Source organism: Mercenaria mercenaria, chromosome 1, assembly GCF_021730395.1.
Source record: "Mercenaria mercenaria strain notata chromosome 1, MADL_Memer_1, whole genome shotgun sequence".
NCBI lineage: Eukaryota > Metazoa > Mollusca > Bivalvia > Venerida > Veneridae > Mercenaria > Mercenaria mercenaria.
This window is the reverse complement of record NC_069361.1, coordinates 88,578,998-88,594,471: the sequence shown is the minus strand read 5'-3', so window position 1 is coordinate 88,594,471 and position 15,474 is coordinate 88,578,998. Positions and strand designations below refer to the sequence as shown.

The window sequence follows — 15,474 nt, the reverse complement described above, 5'->3', positions numbered from 1 at the left end:
TGAAAACAAAATAGAAAACAGATACATTCTATAACAGTTCTCTAGTGCAAGGTCGGAATAAGGAAGTATTTCATAATGGATAGCCACTTTAGATACCAATAAATGACCTGAGACAAATAAACTAATGTACAAAATTGATTAAACCTGAAATTGGGAGATAGTTTGTTGTGAGAATTTCTTCTCTTTTGTTAACCTGTATAAGAAACTTAACATTAATCAGGACATCCTAACATAAAAAATTTAAATCATTTTGTGCAGAAAGTCTATGGGGAATGGGGGAAAAGAAGTTTTGTTACAAAAGTTTGTAATCTATCATGACATTACAGCTCTTCACTATAGCATATTGTGCGTATGAATGACCTTAACAAATGTCGCAAAATTAGATTCTTTGGTAAAGCTTCATAAGAGTGAACTGTGATGTGAAAGTTAAGTGTGACATTCAGTCCACATGAGCGTTATGAATGCAAGTGTGACATTTACTACAGGTATATGTTTGCCTACCTGAGCTTCAGCAAAACAGTATCTATTAGGATTATCATCCACTCTTTTTCTCACTAACTCTGCTATTCTGGCATCAATGTTCACAGGATTATGGGCACCAGGTGCTAGAAATTCACTGAAATATATATTAAATTTATAAACTAATGTAAATGTATAAACAAAGTTCCATGCTGGAAAAAAGGTGGTGTTTTTTAAATAATAAATTTCATTTTATTGACCAGAGACTTAAAAATCTGAGAATCTTTCTTTCTAATTACCTTTGATATGATATACTGTCAAACCCACATTCCATTTATTTACCTGTTAACAATTTATTTAAGGAAAAAAAGGTCCTTTTCCTCATCAGAAATGTGTTTTATTGCCATTCATAAAATGTTTTAATTTCTCCCTTTGAAAAAGCTGTTTATTTCTTTTGATTCTTTTGCATTTACACTTCATAGCCATTGGAACATTTCAACATTCTAATATCTTTATTTAAATTAATTAACTTTTTAAAGATAGATAAAAGGGAGGTAATCACAATGTTAAGAACTTGTAATGTATCTTTACTGAATTGCTGTTACACATACAATTGTCAATAAGAATCTTTGACATATGAAATGAAATTCTTCTTATACTGGTATCATTCCTTATACAAAATGTGCTGAAGAAATTTATTCTTACAGCAGTGAGCACTGTCTGAGGTTAGTAAAATCAAGTTTTAAAAATAACTTAAGAAAATACCTAACAAGTATAGTGTTCAATCAATATAAATAAATGTAAACGGTCAGTCGTAAAAGATTTGAACAGACAATAACATGACTGAAAATCTGACTGACCACCTTTAAGTACAGCAAGATATATGCAACACAAACTTTTAAGCACTTTATGTGTATTTTTCACTGAGTCAAGGACCATAACTCCGGTCTGGTTGAATGAAATCTTAAACAGAACACCAAGTGCACAACTTCACATGCTAAATAACAATCCCCTAAAGTTTTTATGACTCTAAGTCAAATACTTTTTGAGATATATGTGACACAAACTTGTAACCCATTTATGCATATTTTTGATAATCAAGGGTCTTAACTCTAGTCTGACTGAAAGAAATTTAAAACGAAATTCCAGGTGCACAACTTCACATGCTGAATAATATTCCTATCATGTTTCATGAACCTAGATCAAATACTTTTTTGAGGTATGTGCGACAACACTTTCATGCCTTTATATGCATATTTTTGACTAAGTCAAGGGCCATAACTCTGGTCTGGGTGAGTGATATCTCAAAAAAAAAACCTAGGTGCACAACTTCGTATGCTGAATAATATTCCTGTAATGTTTCATAACACTAGGTCAAATACTTTTTGAGATACCTGTGACACAAACTTAGGCCCTTTTTATGCATACTTTTGACTAAGTCAAGGGCCATAACTCTAGACTGGCTGTGTAAGATCCAAATTAAAAACCCCTGGTGCACAACTTCCTGTGCTAAATAAAATTCCTGTGAGGTTTGATGACTCTGGGTCAAATTCTTTTTGAGATATGAACGACACAAATTCTGACAGAGGACTGACAGATGGACATACGGATGGAAGGATGGACAGCCCCCACTCAAAAAGAAATTGGGGGGAGGGGGCACAACAAATATGTACAACAGTATACTAGAGTAAACTTAATAAAACATGGGAGACTACTTAAAAAGGCTTTGTAATATAAATAAAGGATACGAAATTAACATTAAAGCGCAAACCAGCTTGTACATTTACAACATAAAAAAAAAGAAATCTTACGAGTAAATTTCATGGACTTTATCATGTAATTCAGCAACTTTCACACTTTTTAGTTCTTGGCATGCTAGCCAAAACCTGAAAAAACAACAGAAAAACATCTCCAACTTGTAGAACTAGAGTATAACAAAAAGCAATTTTATAAAAGTGGAAACGAAACAAGAAACTGACCATTTTTTCTGTGACAATGAAACACTCACATATGCTGGTTTTAAATTGATATAATTCAATTCAAGATGTAAAGTCTGCTGTCAGTTATTACCAGATTTCAGAAGAAAATAAAAACATTGTTTTTTGTTAATGTTGGGTTTAACTTCACACTGACACAATTATAGGTCATATGGCTGCTTTCAAGCTTTTGATGGTGAAAGGTAACACCAGGTGCCCCTCTGGGAATTTTTTCAGGCACGAGCACTGGATAGAACCACTGACCTCCCATAAGCAAGTTGTATGGCTTCCTTTCAGTAAATAATTCTACACCCACAATAAGGTTTCAAACCCACAGCAGTGTGGTGCAAGTATAAATAAAGCCACTACATTTCCAGGCAATCTTGTTAATACTTGACAACTGATAATAACTATGGGTGTAGATAATTATGGAACAACCTAACTGAAGCCAACCAATGTCTTAAAGTCAATTGAGCCGCGCCATATGAAAATCAACATAGTGAGTTTGCAACCAGCATGGATCCAGACCAGCCTGCACATCCGCGCAGTCTGGTCAGGATCCATGCTGTTCCCTAACAGTTTCTCTAACTGCAATAGGCTTTGATAGAGAACAGCATGGATCCTGACCAGACTGCCCTAATGCACAGGCTGGTCTGGATCCATGCTGGTCGCAAACACACTATGTTGGTTTTCCCATGGCACGGCTCATATGAATCCAATAAGTTGCAGTCATACCTGCAAAGGCTGAGGTACAGTCACATGAAAACTTTCCATACAAAAAATTATTTAATAACGAATTATAAATCAGTTAATTGACTTACTTGAGGTTTTCACCGGAGAACTCCTTATCGAGGAATTTACTGAACTGATCCTTGCCCGCAGTATCTCGCAGTAATTCCTCTATAGAAAATGCCCATCGTTTCACACGCCGCAATGGTATATCTCTAGCATTCCTAGAAAAGCCAAACAGAACAAGTTAGAAACTGGCTTCATGTGTGATTCAATCATTTAAAAGCAACAAGCTCCTAAAACAACATTGTATCACTAGTGGGAAAGACAGAATCTTGTCACAACCTTTTTATTAGGTTTAACAGACTAACATCATATTCATATATATAACATAAAGCAAGACAATTTTAAGAGAGTACTCTGAATATTTTTATATTCCTATTTGGAAACTTAAGCTTTTATGCATAAATTAAATGCCTTACACATATCCTAGTATTCTGTACTTTCAGTTATCCATTGCTAAATAATTTTAACCAGATCTCAGAACTCTCTATTGTCATTTGTTATGCATTACTATTTACATAGTGTTATCTTGACCCACTATTCTATACTGTCAGCTATCCATTACTTAAACAGGTTTATCTTGACTCACTATTTTGTACTGTCAGCTATTAACTACTAACATAGTTTTATTTTGACTCACTATTCTGTACAGCTAGCTATTGACTACTTACATAGTTTAATCTTGATCCACTATTCAGTACTGGCAGCTATCCATTACTTACACAGTTTTACCTTGACCCACTATTCTGTACTGTTAGCTATCCATTACTTACACAGTTTTACCTTGACCCACTTTTTTGTACTGTCAGCTATCCACTATTTACATAGTTAATTTTGATCCACTATTCTGTACTGACAGCTAACCACTACTTACATAGTTTTAACTTGACCCACTATTCTGTGCAGTCAGCTATCCATTACTACTTACATAGTTTTATCTTTACCCACTATTCTGTGCAGTCAGCTATCCATTACTACTTACATAGTTTTATCTTGACCCATTATTCTGTGCAGTCAGCTATCCATTACTACTTACGTAGTTTTATCTTGACCCACTATTCTGTGCAGTCAGCTATCCATTACTACTTACATAGTTTTATCTTGACCGTGCAGTCAGCTATCCATTACTACTTACATAGTTTTATCTTGATCCCAGTACTCTGTACTGTCAGTTATCCATGGATTCGTTGGGTCAGCAGGAGTGCAAAAAGCATCATATTCTGCGTACTGCTCATAGTAAGATATGTAACTGGAATGATAGTATACACTATGTTCACAGAAAGGCGGCATGTTTTAAAGGTACATCTAGTAGTTTCTTTCTAATATACAGATTTTCTTTTAACTTTTCTGATAACTTTCACTACATTAAATGTTAAATATCAACAACTGAAACTAGAAAATGCTTTTGTAAAAAAGCGCATGTCTCCCCCAATACAAAGTCCTATAGGCAAGAAGTCAATAGGGGTCAGGAGCGAAAGTCAAAGAGACACTGATGGTTGGCTGCAATAGGGATCATCTACTTGGCATGTCAAGTCATCCCGCTAAATTTCAACACTATTGGCCTAGTGGTTCTCAAGTCACTGTTCAGGCTCCTGTGACCTTGACCTTTGATGAAGTGACCTCAAAACAAATAGGGCTCATCTACTCTGCATGTCCAATCATCCTATTAAGTTTCAACATTGTAGGTCAAGTGGTTCTCAAGTTATTTCCAAAAAGTGATTTACGGAGTGACCCCAAAAACAATAGGGGTCATTTACTCTGCATGAACAATCATCCTATGAAGTTTCAACATTCTGGGTCAAGAGGTTCTCAAGTTATTGATTGGAAATGGTTTTCCATGTTCAGGCCCCTGTGGCCTTGACCTTTAACAGAGTGACCCTAAAATCGTTAGGGGTCATCTACTCTGCATGACCAATCATCCTATGAAGTTTCATCATTCTGGGTCAAGTGGTTCTCAAGTTACTGACCGGAAATGGTTTTCAATGTTCGGGCCCCTGTGACCTTGACCTCTCACAGAGTGACCCCAAAATCGTTAGGGGTCATCTACTCTGCATGACCAATCATCCTATGAAGTTTCAACATTCTGGGTCAAGTGGTTCTCAAGTTATTGACCGGAAATGGTTTTCAATGTTCAGGCCCCTGTGACCTTGACCTTTAATGGAGTGACCCCAAAATCGATAGGGGTCATCTACTTTGCATGTTCAATCATCCTATGAAGTTTCAACATTCTGGGTCAAGTGGTTCTCTAGTTATTGATTGGAAATGATTTTCCACATTCAGGCCCCTGTGACCTTGACCTTTGACGGAGTGACCCCAAAATCAATAGGGGTCATCTACTCTTCATAACCAACCATCCTATGAAGTTTCAACATTTGGGGTCAAGTGGTTCTCAAGTTATTGATCGGAACTGGTTATCAATGTTCAGGCCCCTGTGACCTTGACCTTTAACGGATTGACCCCAAAAACAATAGGGGTCATTTACTCTGCATGAACAACCATCCTATGAAGTTTCAACATTCTGGGTCGAGAGGTTCTCAAGTTATTGATTGGAAATGGTTTTCCATGTTCAGGCCCCTGTGGCCTTGACCTTTAACAGAGTGACCCTAAAATCGTTAGGGGTCATCTACTCTGCATGACCAATCATCCTATGAAGTTTCAACATTCTGGGTCAAGTGGTTCTCAAGTTATTGATCGGAAATGGTTTTCAATGTTCAGGCCCCTGTGACCTTGACCTTTAATGGAGTGACCCCAAAATCGATAGGGATCATCTACTTTGCATGTACAATCATCCTATGAAGTTTCAACATTCTGGGTCAAGTGGTTCTCTAGTTATTGATCGGAAATGATTTTCCATGTTCAGGCCCCTGTGACCTTGACCTTTGACGGAGTGACCCCAAAATCAATAGGGGTCATCTACTCTCCATAACCAATCATCCTATGAAGTTTCAACATTCGGGGTCAAGTGGTTCTCTAGTTATTGACCAGAAATGGTTTTCAATGTTCAGGCCCCTGTGACCTTGACCTTTGACAGAGTGACCCCAAAATCAATAGGGGTCATCTACTCTTCATGATCAATCATCCTATGAAGTTTCAACATTCTGGGTCAAGTGGTTCTCTAGTTATTGATCGGAAATGGTTTTCAATGTTCAGGCCCCTGTGACCTTGACCTTTGACTGAGTGACCCCAAAATCAATAGGGGTCATCTACTCTTCATGACCAATCATCCTATGAAGTTTCAACATTCTGGGTCAAGTGGTTCTCTAGTTATTGATCGGAAATGGTTTTCAATGTTCAGGCCCCTGTGACCTTGACCTTTGACTGAGTGACCCCAAAATCAATAGGGGTCATCTACTCTTCATGATCAATCATCCTATGAAGTTTCAACATTCTGGGTCAAGTGGTTCTCTAGTTATTGATCAGAAATAGTTTTCAATGTTCAGGCCCCTGTGACCTTGACCTTTGATGGAGTGACCCCAAAAACAATAGGGGTCGTCTACTCCAGCAGCCCTACAACCCTATGAAGTTTGAAGGTTCTAGGTCAAATGGTTCTCGAGTTATTGCTCGGAAATGAAGTGTGACGGACGGAAGGACGGACAGGGCAAAAACAATATGTCTCCTGGGGGAGACATAATGATAGGTTGTGGTGCAAAATTTTGTGATACAAACATTCAAGGGAGATGACCGACTGATGGACAGAAATCATGTGCCATCGCACAATACAGCCCTACTTATCCAAAACAGGCATATAAAAAGTGACTGACTTCATATTTTTCAAAAGTTTATTGAAATACAACAATCAAATATATGAAAAACTTTAACTGTTTTAAACAGTGATGTTTTAAAAAAACTGATTTATACTCTTGAATACTGTACATACCTTTCAGTTACTTTGGAAATCTTTACTCTTCGTTTTTCTAATTTCTTTTTTAACATTTCAATCTGGAAAACAAACTAAAAACTGTAAAAAGTATTTCATTTTTTCATTTCAACTTTTCAATGCTTCCAAAGATGAAACAGACAAACTGGTGTATAGAAAGAGGCGAGTTTCTAACATATCTAACTATACCTATGTTAGTGAGATGGACAAAGCCTCCTTTCAGTCTTTCAGTGAACGTAAGATGCTCTTGTTAATACCAAACTTTTGACATAACATGAAGTGACAACAAATGTTTCAGTTCTATCAGATACAACAAGTTGAACTCAGGGTAAGTATGAGGATATCATACCATTGTGAGGATATCATACCATTGTGAAGACAACATGTCATTATGAGGATATCATACGACTATGAGGATAGATATCATACCATTATCAGGATATCATACCATTTTGAAGACAACATGTCATTATGAGGATATCATACCACTATGAGGATAGATATCATACCATTATCAGGATATCATACCATTATGAGGACATCATACCATTATGAGGATATCATACCATTGTGAGGACATCATACCATTGTGAGGACATCATACCATTGTGAGGACATCATACTATCATGAGCATATCATACCATTGTAAGGATATCATAAACCCCCAGTTCCCTTATACTGACTGTTCCAAGGTTGTATCTCTATTTTCAGTACATTGTCTATTTGTGTGTGGCTAATTCTGCATAGTATGAATCTGTCTGTGGTGTGTGGCTTCATTGCAGTGTGTGGCTTGATTTGTGGTGTGTGGCTTGGTTTGTGTTGTGTGGCTCAGTTTGTGGTGTGTGGCTTGGTTTGTGGTGTGATGCTTGGTTTGCGGTGTGTTGCTTGGTTTGTGTTGTTTTGACTGATTTGTGGTGTGTGGCTTGGTTTGTGGTGTGTTGCCTGGTTTGTAGTGTGTTGCCTGGTTTGTGTTGTTTTGCTTGATTTGAGGTTTGTGGTTCAGTTTGTGGTGTGTGGCTTGGTTTGTGGTGTGTGGCTTGATTGGTGTTGCATGGCTCAGTTTGTGGTGTGTGGCTTGATTTGTGGTGTGTGACTTGGTTTGTGTTGTTTTGCTTGATTTGAGGTATGTGGTTCAGTTTGTAGATTGTGGCCTGGTTTGTGGTGTGTGGCTTGGTTTCTTTTGTGTGGCTTGGTTTGTGGTGTGTGACTTGGTATGTGTTGTTTTGCTTGATTTGAGGTATGTGGTTCAGTTTGTTGTGTGTGGCTTTGTGTGTGGTGTGTGGCTTGGTTTGTGGTGTGTGGGATGATTTGTGGTGTGTGGCTTGGTTTGTGGTGTGTTGCTTGGTTTGTGGTGTGTGGCTTGATTGCTTGATTTGTGGTGTGTGGCCTGGTTTGTGGTGTGTGGCTTGGTTTGTGGTGTTTGGCTTGGTTTGTGGTGTGTTGCTTGGTTTGTGTTGTTTTGCTTGGTTTGAGGTATGTGGTTCAGTTTGTGGAGTGTGGTGTGTTCTTTGGTTTGTAGTGTGAAGCTTTGTATGTGGTGTGTGGCTTGGTTTGAGGTATGTAGTTCAGTTTGCGATGTGTGGCTTGGTGTGCGTTGTGTGCTTTGGTTTGTAGTGTGAAGCTTTTTGATAGCTTTTTGAAGCTTTTTTGTGGTGTGAAGCTTTGTGGTGTGCGGCTCAGTTTGCGGTGCCTGACTTGGTTTGTGTTGTATGGCTCTGTTTGTGGTGTGTGACTTTGTTTGTGTTGTTTGCTTAGTCTGTGGCTTGGTTTGTGTTGTTTTGCTTGGTTTGTGGTGTGTGGCTTGGTTTGTGTTGTGTGGCTTGGTTACGTCTGATGTGCTCAGGGATTCTACTTTTACTTCTTTATTCAGATTATGACTGCTGATGTCCAAAGATAATGACATTAACTAAACCTGTAGGTTTTTCATGCTGACCTGAGCAAAATAAATATTACCCCAAGTAAACCAAGGTATTAAGTAGGCTATCAGCTCACCTCTGATAACTTGGTGAACCACCTAGACAAAATGTTGACCATGTCACCACGGTTTTTGATGGCTGACCATGAACTAACGTGGTCAACTATCAAATACCATGGTGAAAACATGGTCAGGACCACGGTCAGCCAAGGTGAGATAAAACTGGCCATGGCCGACCATGGTCAGAAAAGACGATCAATAGTTTGACCATAGTCTACCATGGTCAGCTTGTTTAAATCATGGTTGACCATGGACTACCATGGTCATGTTGGTGATTTTCACCCTTGTCAAGTTTTACAATGCACCAAAGACGCCTGACTGCATTTTGGCTCCAAAGGTTTTCCTAATTATAGAATAGTTTTCCTGCATTAATAGATTCAAAGGTAAACTTTCATAGTCTGATTATAATTTGTTGTCATCTTAGCTCTTTTATGACAAATAAATGACTGACTTGCAAAAATAGATATAGACTGCAATGGTCATGTATTTTCATAACCCTTTCAAATTCATATTTATACAGTTTTTGATAGTCAATAATCACCTTGGTCGACAATGGCTGTTGACCTTGGTCAGCCATGGTTTACCATGGTCAAAAACCTTGGCCAACCCTGCTTTGTGACCATGGTCTGATACCATGTTCTATGACCGTGGCGCCAATTACAGCACATGGTCAACAATTGCCCCATGACCATGAACTACCATGGTAATAAACCATCAATTTCAACTGGGCAGGAATAAGCAAAAGCAAATAGACTTACATTATGTAAGAGGTCTTTATGTAGACTATCAGCAGGATGATTTAGGTCGACCTCGGAGACGCTAGGGCTTAGTCGACCACCAGGGACAGCATAATTTGGCTGAAACATAAAAACAAAGAGTATGTCTTTTTTTCATTCTCAACATAGTTGCAATGTAATTTTACGAATATTTAAGAGTATATAAAAGTGTTTTTTTTGTTATAGCTGATTTATTCAAGTAACAATTTTCTTACTCTGTGACATAGACCTATCTTGGTGACAAAGACCAATTAACCCTGACATTATGTTTGATAAACTTTACCACATAACATATTCCTTTCCAGATGACAAATCAAAGCCTTGAGATGTCTGGTGGTTGCGGGTTTTGCTAGGGTTATTTTCATTTTAATTGCAAATCTATAAGTATACATGTATAAGAAACAAATACTAATGTGCCTCATATCTAAGATAAACTCTGCCTGACCTTACATGAACAGCTGCAAGTCAGTGATGTAACCATGGGCTGGAATACATCATTGACAGATCTTATATAATCTAAATGGCCAGTGTGAATGGATAGAGGATGAATAAGAACTACTTGATCATTGATAATTCATCCGCATTGTTCATGAATGGGACTACTTTGTGTAGCACATGAACATCCTTCCTGTGGATGTGATTTGGAATCAAATAAAGATACTACATGATTGTCAGAAATACACTTAACTTTGGTAGCGGGATAAACCCGCAACCAAAAATCAGACCAAATAATCCCAACATTATTTAGGGTAATGATAGACTTTTCCATATGACATCGGAAACTAGAATTCTGGATCAGATTTAATGAATAATGAAAACTGAATATCAAAATATTTGAATACAAGTTGCAAGAATGGAATAATTGCTATATATGGATGAGGTATTTTTAAAGTTCTTGAATGTATAAGGGCAAAAATATTTCTTCAATCAGACATTTTGTTTGCAAGCTATTTATATTTACTGCTGAAGTGCTGCATAGATCCTGACATTATTTAAGGCTGACGTCTTTAGGAATGTACATGTTACAAGAGCAAACAGTAACCTGTTCCAGATACACGTTAAAGGTGTACATTGTAAAAGGCTGAGCAAAATATATCTTGGATCATGTTTCATATTTTTAGGAGCTTTAACTGCAAATAAATTAGTGATGCCAGTGTCACTATCCATGCTGCACCTAGACCATATATACAACATGCTATACTTGCAAACAAATTACATTATCTTTACAAAATCTTCACTTTTTATGTCTAACATATCTAAGTACAAGTATGCAAAACAACAGACAGATCTCTTAACTAAGTTATAAGTTCTTTATCAAAACTTTATGAACCCTTAACACTAGCAAAGTAACAAGTTTTTTATCGAAACTTTTTCTTAATAATAAGCTTCTGTGACTTTTTTCTGATAACTCTAAACATGCTACATGTAATTCTTTAAATTTATAAATTTCAGTTTTAGGTTTTACAAGTACATTCTGAATCTGTAAGGCTAAATTCTTCAAAAATTGTAATATTCTGAATACTGACATCTCAGACTCTTATTGAAATAAAGAATGAAATCCAAGATATATGTACGCATTCCTGAACAAGTTTGAAATCACTACCTTTCTAATGTGCACATATAAACTGTTGTAAAAAATCCCTCATGGGATAGGAGAGGATAGGAAATAAGGATTTTCTTGCATGCCAGACAGGATTTTCCTGTCTTTCTGCCGGTGCTAGAAAAACTTGTCTAACACCCCGGGATGTAAGATGATTCTCATGCTGCAATTTATGAATAAATGCATAAATTCATACACTACTATAACAACAAGAGGACCATGATGGTCCTGAATCGCTCAACTCTTCCCACATGACCCAGTTTTGAGTATGACTTCATTTTTTCTATTATTTGACATAGTGACCTAGTTTTTCAGCTCATGTGACCCAGTTTTGAACTTGACCTAGATATTATCAAGATAAAAATTCTGACCAATTTTCATGAAGATCCATTGAAAAAGATGGTCTCTAGAGAGGTCACAAGGTTTTTCTATTATTTGACCTCTTGACCTAGTTTTCGAAGGTATGTGACCCTGTTTTGACCTTTACCTAGATATCATCAAGGTGAACAGTCTCACTAATTTTCATGAAGATCTCATGAAAAATATGGCCTCTAGAGAGGTCACAAGGTTTTTCTATTTTTATACCTACTGGCCTAGTTTTTGACCGCACGTGACCCAGTTTCAAAACTGACCTAGATATCATCAAGGTGAACATTCAGATCAATTTTCATGAAGATCCATTGAAAAATATGGCCTCTAGAGAGGTCAAAAGATTTTAATAATTTTAGACCTACTGACCTAGTTTTTGACCGCAGTTGACCCAGTTTCAAACTTGACCTAGATATCATCAAGATGAAAATTCAGACCAACTTTCATACAGATCCCATGAAAAGAATGGCCTCTAGAGAGGTCACAAGGTTTTTTTATTATTTGACCTACTGACCTAGTTTTTTAAGGCACGTGACCCAGTTTCAAACTTGACCTATATATCATCAAGGTGAACATTCTGACCAATTTTTATGGAGATCCATTCACAAGTATGGCCTCTAGAGAGGTCACAAGGTTTTTCTATTTTTACACCTACTGACCTAGTTTTTGACCGCACATGACCCTGTTTCCAACCTGATCTAGATATCATCAAGATGAACATTCCAACCAATTTTCATACAGATCCCATGAAAAATATGGCCTTTAGAGAGGTCACAAGGTTTTTCCATTATTTGACCTACTGACCTAGTTTTTGATGGCACGTGACCCACTTTCGAATTTGACCTAGATATCATCAAGACGAACATTCAGACCAACTTTCATACAGATCCCATGAAAAATATGGCCTCTAGAGAGGTCACAAAGTTTTTCTATTATTTGACCTACTGACCTAGTTTTTGAAGGCATGTGACCCAGTTTCGAACTTGACCTAGATATCATCAAGGTGAACATTCTGACCATTTTTCATGAAGATCTCATGAAATATATGGCCTCTAGAGAGGTCACAAAGTTTATCTATTTTTAGACCTACTGACCTAGTTTTTTACCGCACATGACCCAGTTTCGAACTTGACCTAGATATCATCAAGATGAACATTCAGACCAACTTTCATACAGATCCCATGAAAAATATGGCCTTTAGAGAGGTCACAAGGTTTTTCTATTATTTGACCTACTGACCTAGTTTTTGTTGGCATCTGACCCAGTTTCGAACTTGACCTAGATATCATCAAGGTGAATGTTCTGACCAAGTTTCATGAAGATCTTGTGAAATATATGGCCTCTATAGAGGTCACAAGGTTTTTCTATTTTTAGACCTACTGACCTAGTTTTTGACGGCACGTGACCCAATTTCGAACTTAGTTTAAACAATATTTATTTTCATTATAAATTATACACAAAGTCAAACAGTTTTATATAGCAATAAATAATAACATGAACATAGCTTTCTAGTCTAAGGATATATAAACAAGCCTGTAGAGGCTTATATTAATACAGCTCCTTGAAAGTTTGTCTTGCGATGTTTAGTGTACGACTACTTAAGCAAACATATTTTGGAGAGTAGAGAAGAAAAAAAAATATTTATATATAAAAAATAAAATAATAGACCATCAAAGAAGAGGGGACAAAAGAATTGTAGGATCAAATTAATACTTCAAAGATATTGAATGCTGAGTGCTACTCGTCTTCAGAAGACAACATACAAGTAAGTTATTGAGTTCGTGGATCAGACTACGATGTGAATCGCCCAGTAGCGAGGATGTATTTCTGTACTGTTGAAAAGACAAGAGCATTTTGATCAGTAGAAAGATTTTCCAACCCATATATCAAGTTTTGGTACGTTACAGGACAAGGCAAAGTTGAAAAGAATCTTTGTCTTTGAGCAGAATATTTTTGACATGCGAGAAGAAAGTGATTTACAGTTTCGATTTCACCACAAGAGCAATAGGGTGATTCAGTAATTGATTTTCGAAAAAGGTCATGATTTAAAGAACTACATCCTAGCCGTAGTCTTGTGTGAAGTACTTGTTCATTTCTTGTACCATGATAATAGTAATTTCGAACTTGACCTAGATATCATCAAGGTGAATGTTCTGACCAATTTTCATGAAGATCTTGTGAAATATATGGCCTCTAGAGAGGTCACAAGGTTTTTCTATTTTTAGACCTACTGACCTAGTTTTTGATGGCACGTGACCCAGTTTCGAACTTGACCTACATATCATCAAGGTGAACATTCTGACCAATTTTCATGAAGATCTTGTGAAATATATGGACTCTAGAGAGGTCACAAGATTTTTCTATTTTTAGACCTACTGACCTAGTTTTTGATGGCACGTGACCCAGTTTCGAACTTGACCTAGATATCATCAAGATGAACATTCTGACCAACTTTCATAAAGATCCCATGAAAAATGTGACCTCTAGAGTGGTCACAAGCAAAAGTTTACGGACGCACGCACGGACGGACGCACGGACGGACGACGGACACGGACACCGCGCGATCACAAAAGCTCACCTTGTCACTTTGTGACAGGTGAGCTAAAAATAGTGCTCAAAAGAAAAGCATTCATTTACTTCATTTCTCTATTAATTAAAGAATATGGCATGCAAGAAAAGGATTCTATCACTAGTTGAAGATGCGGATGGAAATATCTGGCTCTCTGGTAACTGTTCTGCTGTTACTTGGAAGAGCCTCGTTACTGCCTAAACAGTTACCCTCAAGCCAGATAAATCAATCTGCACCTTCAGCCAGTGAAAGATTTGTATATTCTTCTCTATCTGTTGGATCTATAAAGTCAACAAGATATTATTTCTTTCTGACTTTACAGTATGAGCATTTTTTCAAGAATAACTTAATATTATGTGCTGCATATCATTGGAGGACAGCAACGCTCGACTATTCAACAACCTTGTCAATTGAACGAATACAAAGGTCGAAAAAGGGGCATCATTTTGTACAAATGTGAAACAGGGTTATTGAACCTGCAAAGTGCTTATCAGCTCATGACAGTGGACAAGTGTGTGAAGTTTCAATCCATTCCCATTAGTGAGTACTGAGATACCAGCTTACATACAAAACCTTAACCAAAAACTACTAAGTCGAAAAAAGGAGCACAATTTTGTAAAGATGCGAAGTAGAGTTATTGAACCTATGCACTGCATGTCATATCATGACAGTGGACAAGTGTATGAAGTTTCAATCCATTCCCATTAGTGGATACTGAGATACCAGCTTACATACAAAAACTTAACCAAAAACTGCTAAGTCGAAAAAGGAGCATAATTTTGAACAAGAGCACCGCCTTGCGGGTGCTGACGCTCATCTGATTTTTTTTGTGTAATAGAAATATTGTCCTACCCATGATTTTCTAAGTCTAAAAAGGGCCATCATTCTTGCAAAAAGCAGGATAGAGTTATGTTTCTTGATGTACAGTGTCCACTTATGATGGTGAAAAACGGTTGCAAGTTTTAAAGCAATAGCTTTGATAGTTTATGAGAAAAGTTGACTTAAACATAATACTCAACCAAGAAAATGATTTTCTAAGTCCAAAAGGGGCAATAATTATTGCAAAAATCAGGATGGAGT

The 15,474-nt window shown here is 37.1% G+C and overlaps 1 protein-coding gene across 4 annotated transcripts in view; it reads right to left on the bottom strand.

Moving 5' to 3' along the window:
* The window catches only part of LOC123564532 (regulator of G-protein signaling 7-like), a 116,478-nt gene that overhangs the window by 16,832 nt on the left and 84,172 nt on the right, over positions 1-15,474 (bottom strand). For all 4 annotated transcript variants that reach the window (XM_053516596.1, XM_053516588.1, XM_053516604.1 and 1 more), the window contains exons 10-15: positions 9,839-9,937; positions 7,105-7,166; positions 4,363-4,476; positions 3,257-3,388; positions 2,271-2,345; positions 502-616 (exon numbers count right to left, since the gene is read on the bottom strand). In XM_053516596.1, the coding sequence (XP_053372571.1) occupies positions 502-616; positions 2,271-2,345; positions 3,257-3,388; positions 4,363-4,476; positions 7,105-7,166; positions 9,839-9,937 (597 nt within the window). The remainder of the gene's footprint in view (positions 1-501; positions 617-2,270; positions 2,346-3,256; positions 3,389-4,362; positions 4,477-7,104; positions 7,167-9,838; positions 9,938-15,474) is intronic.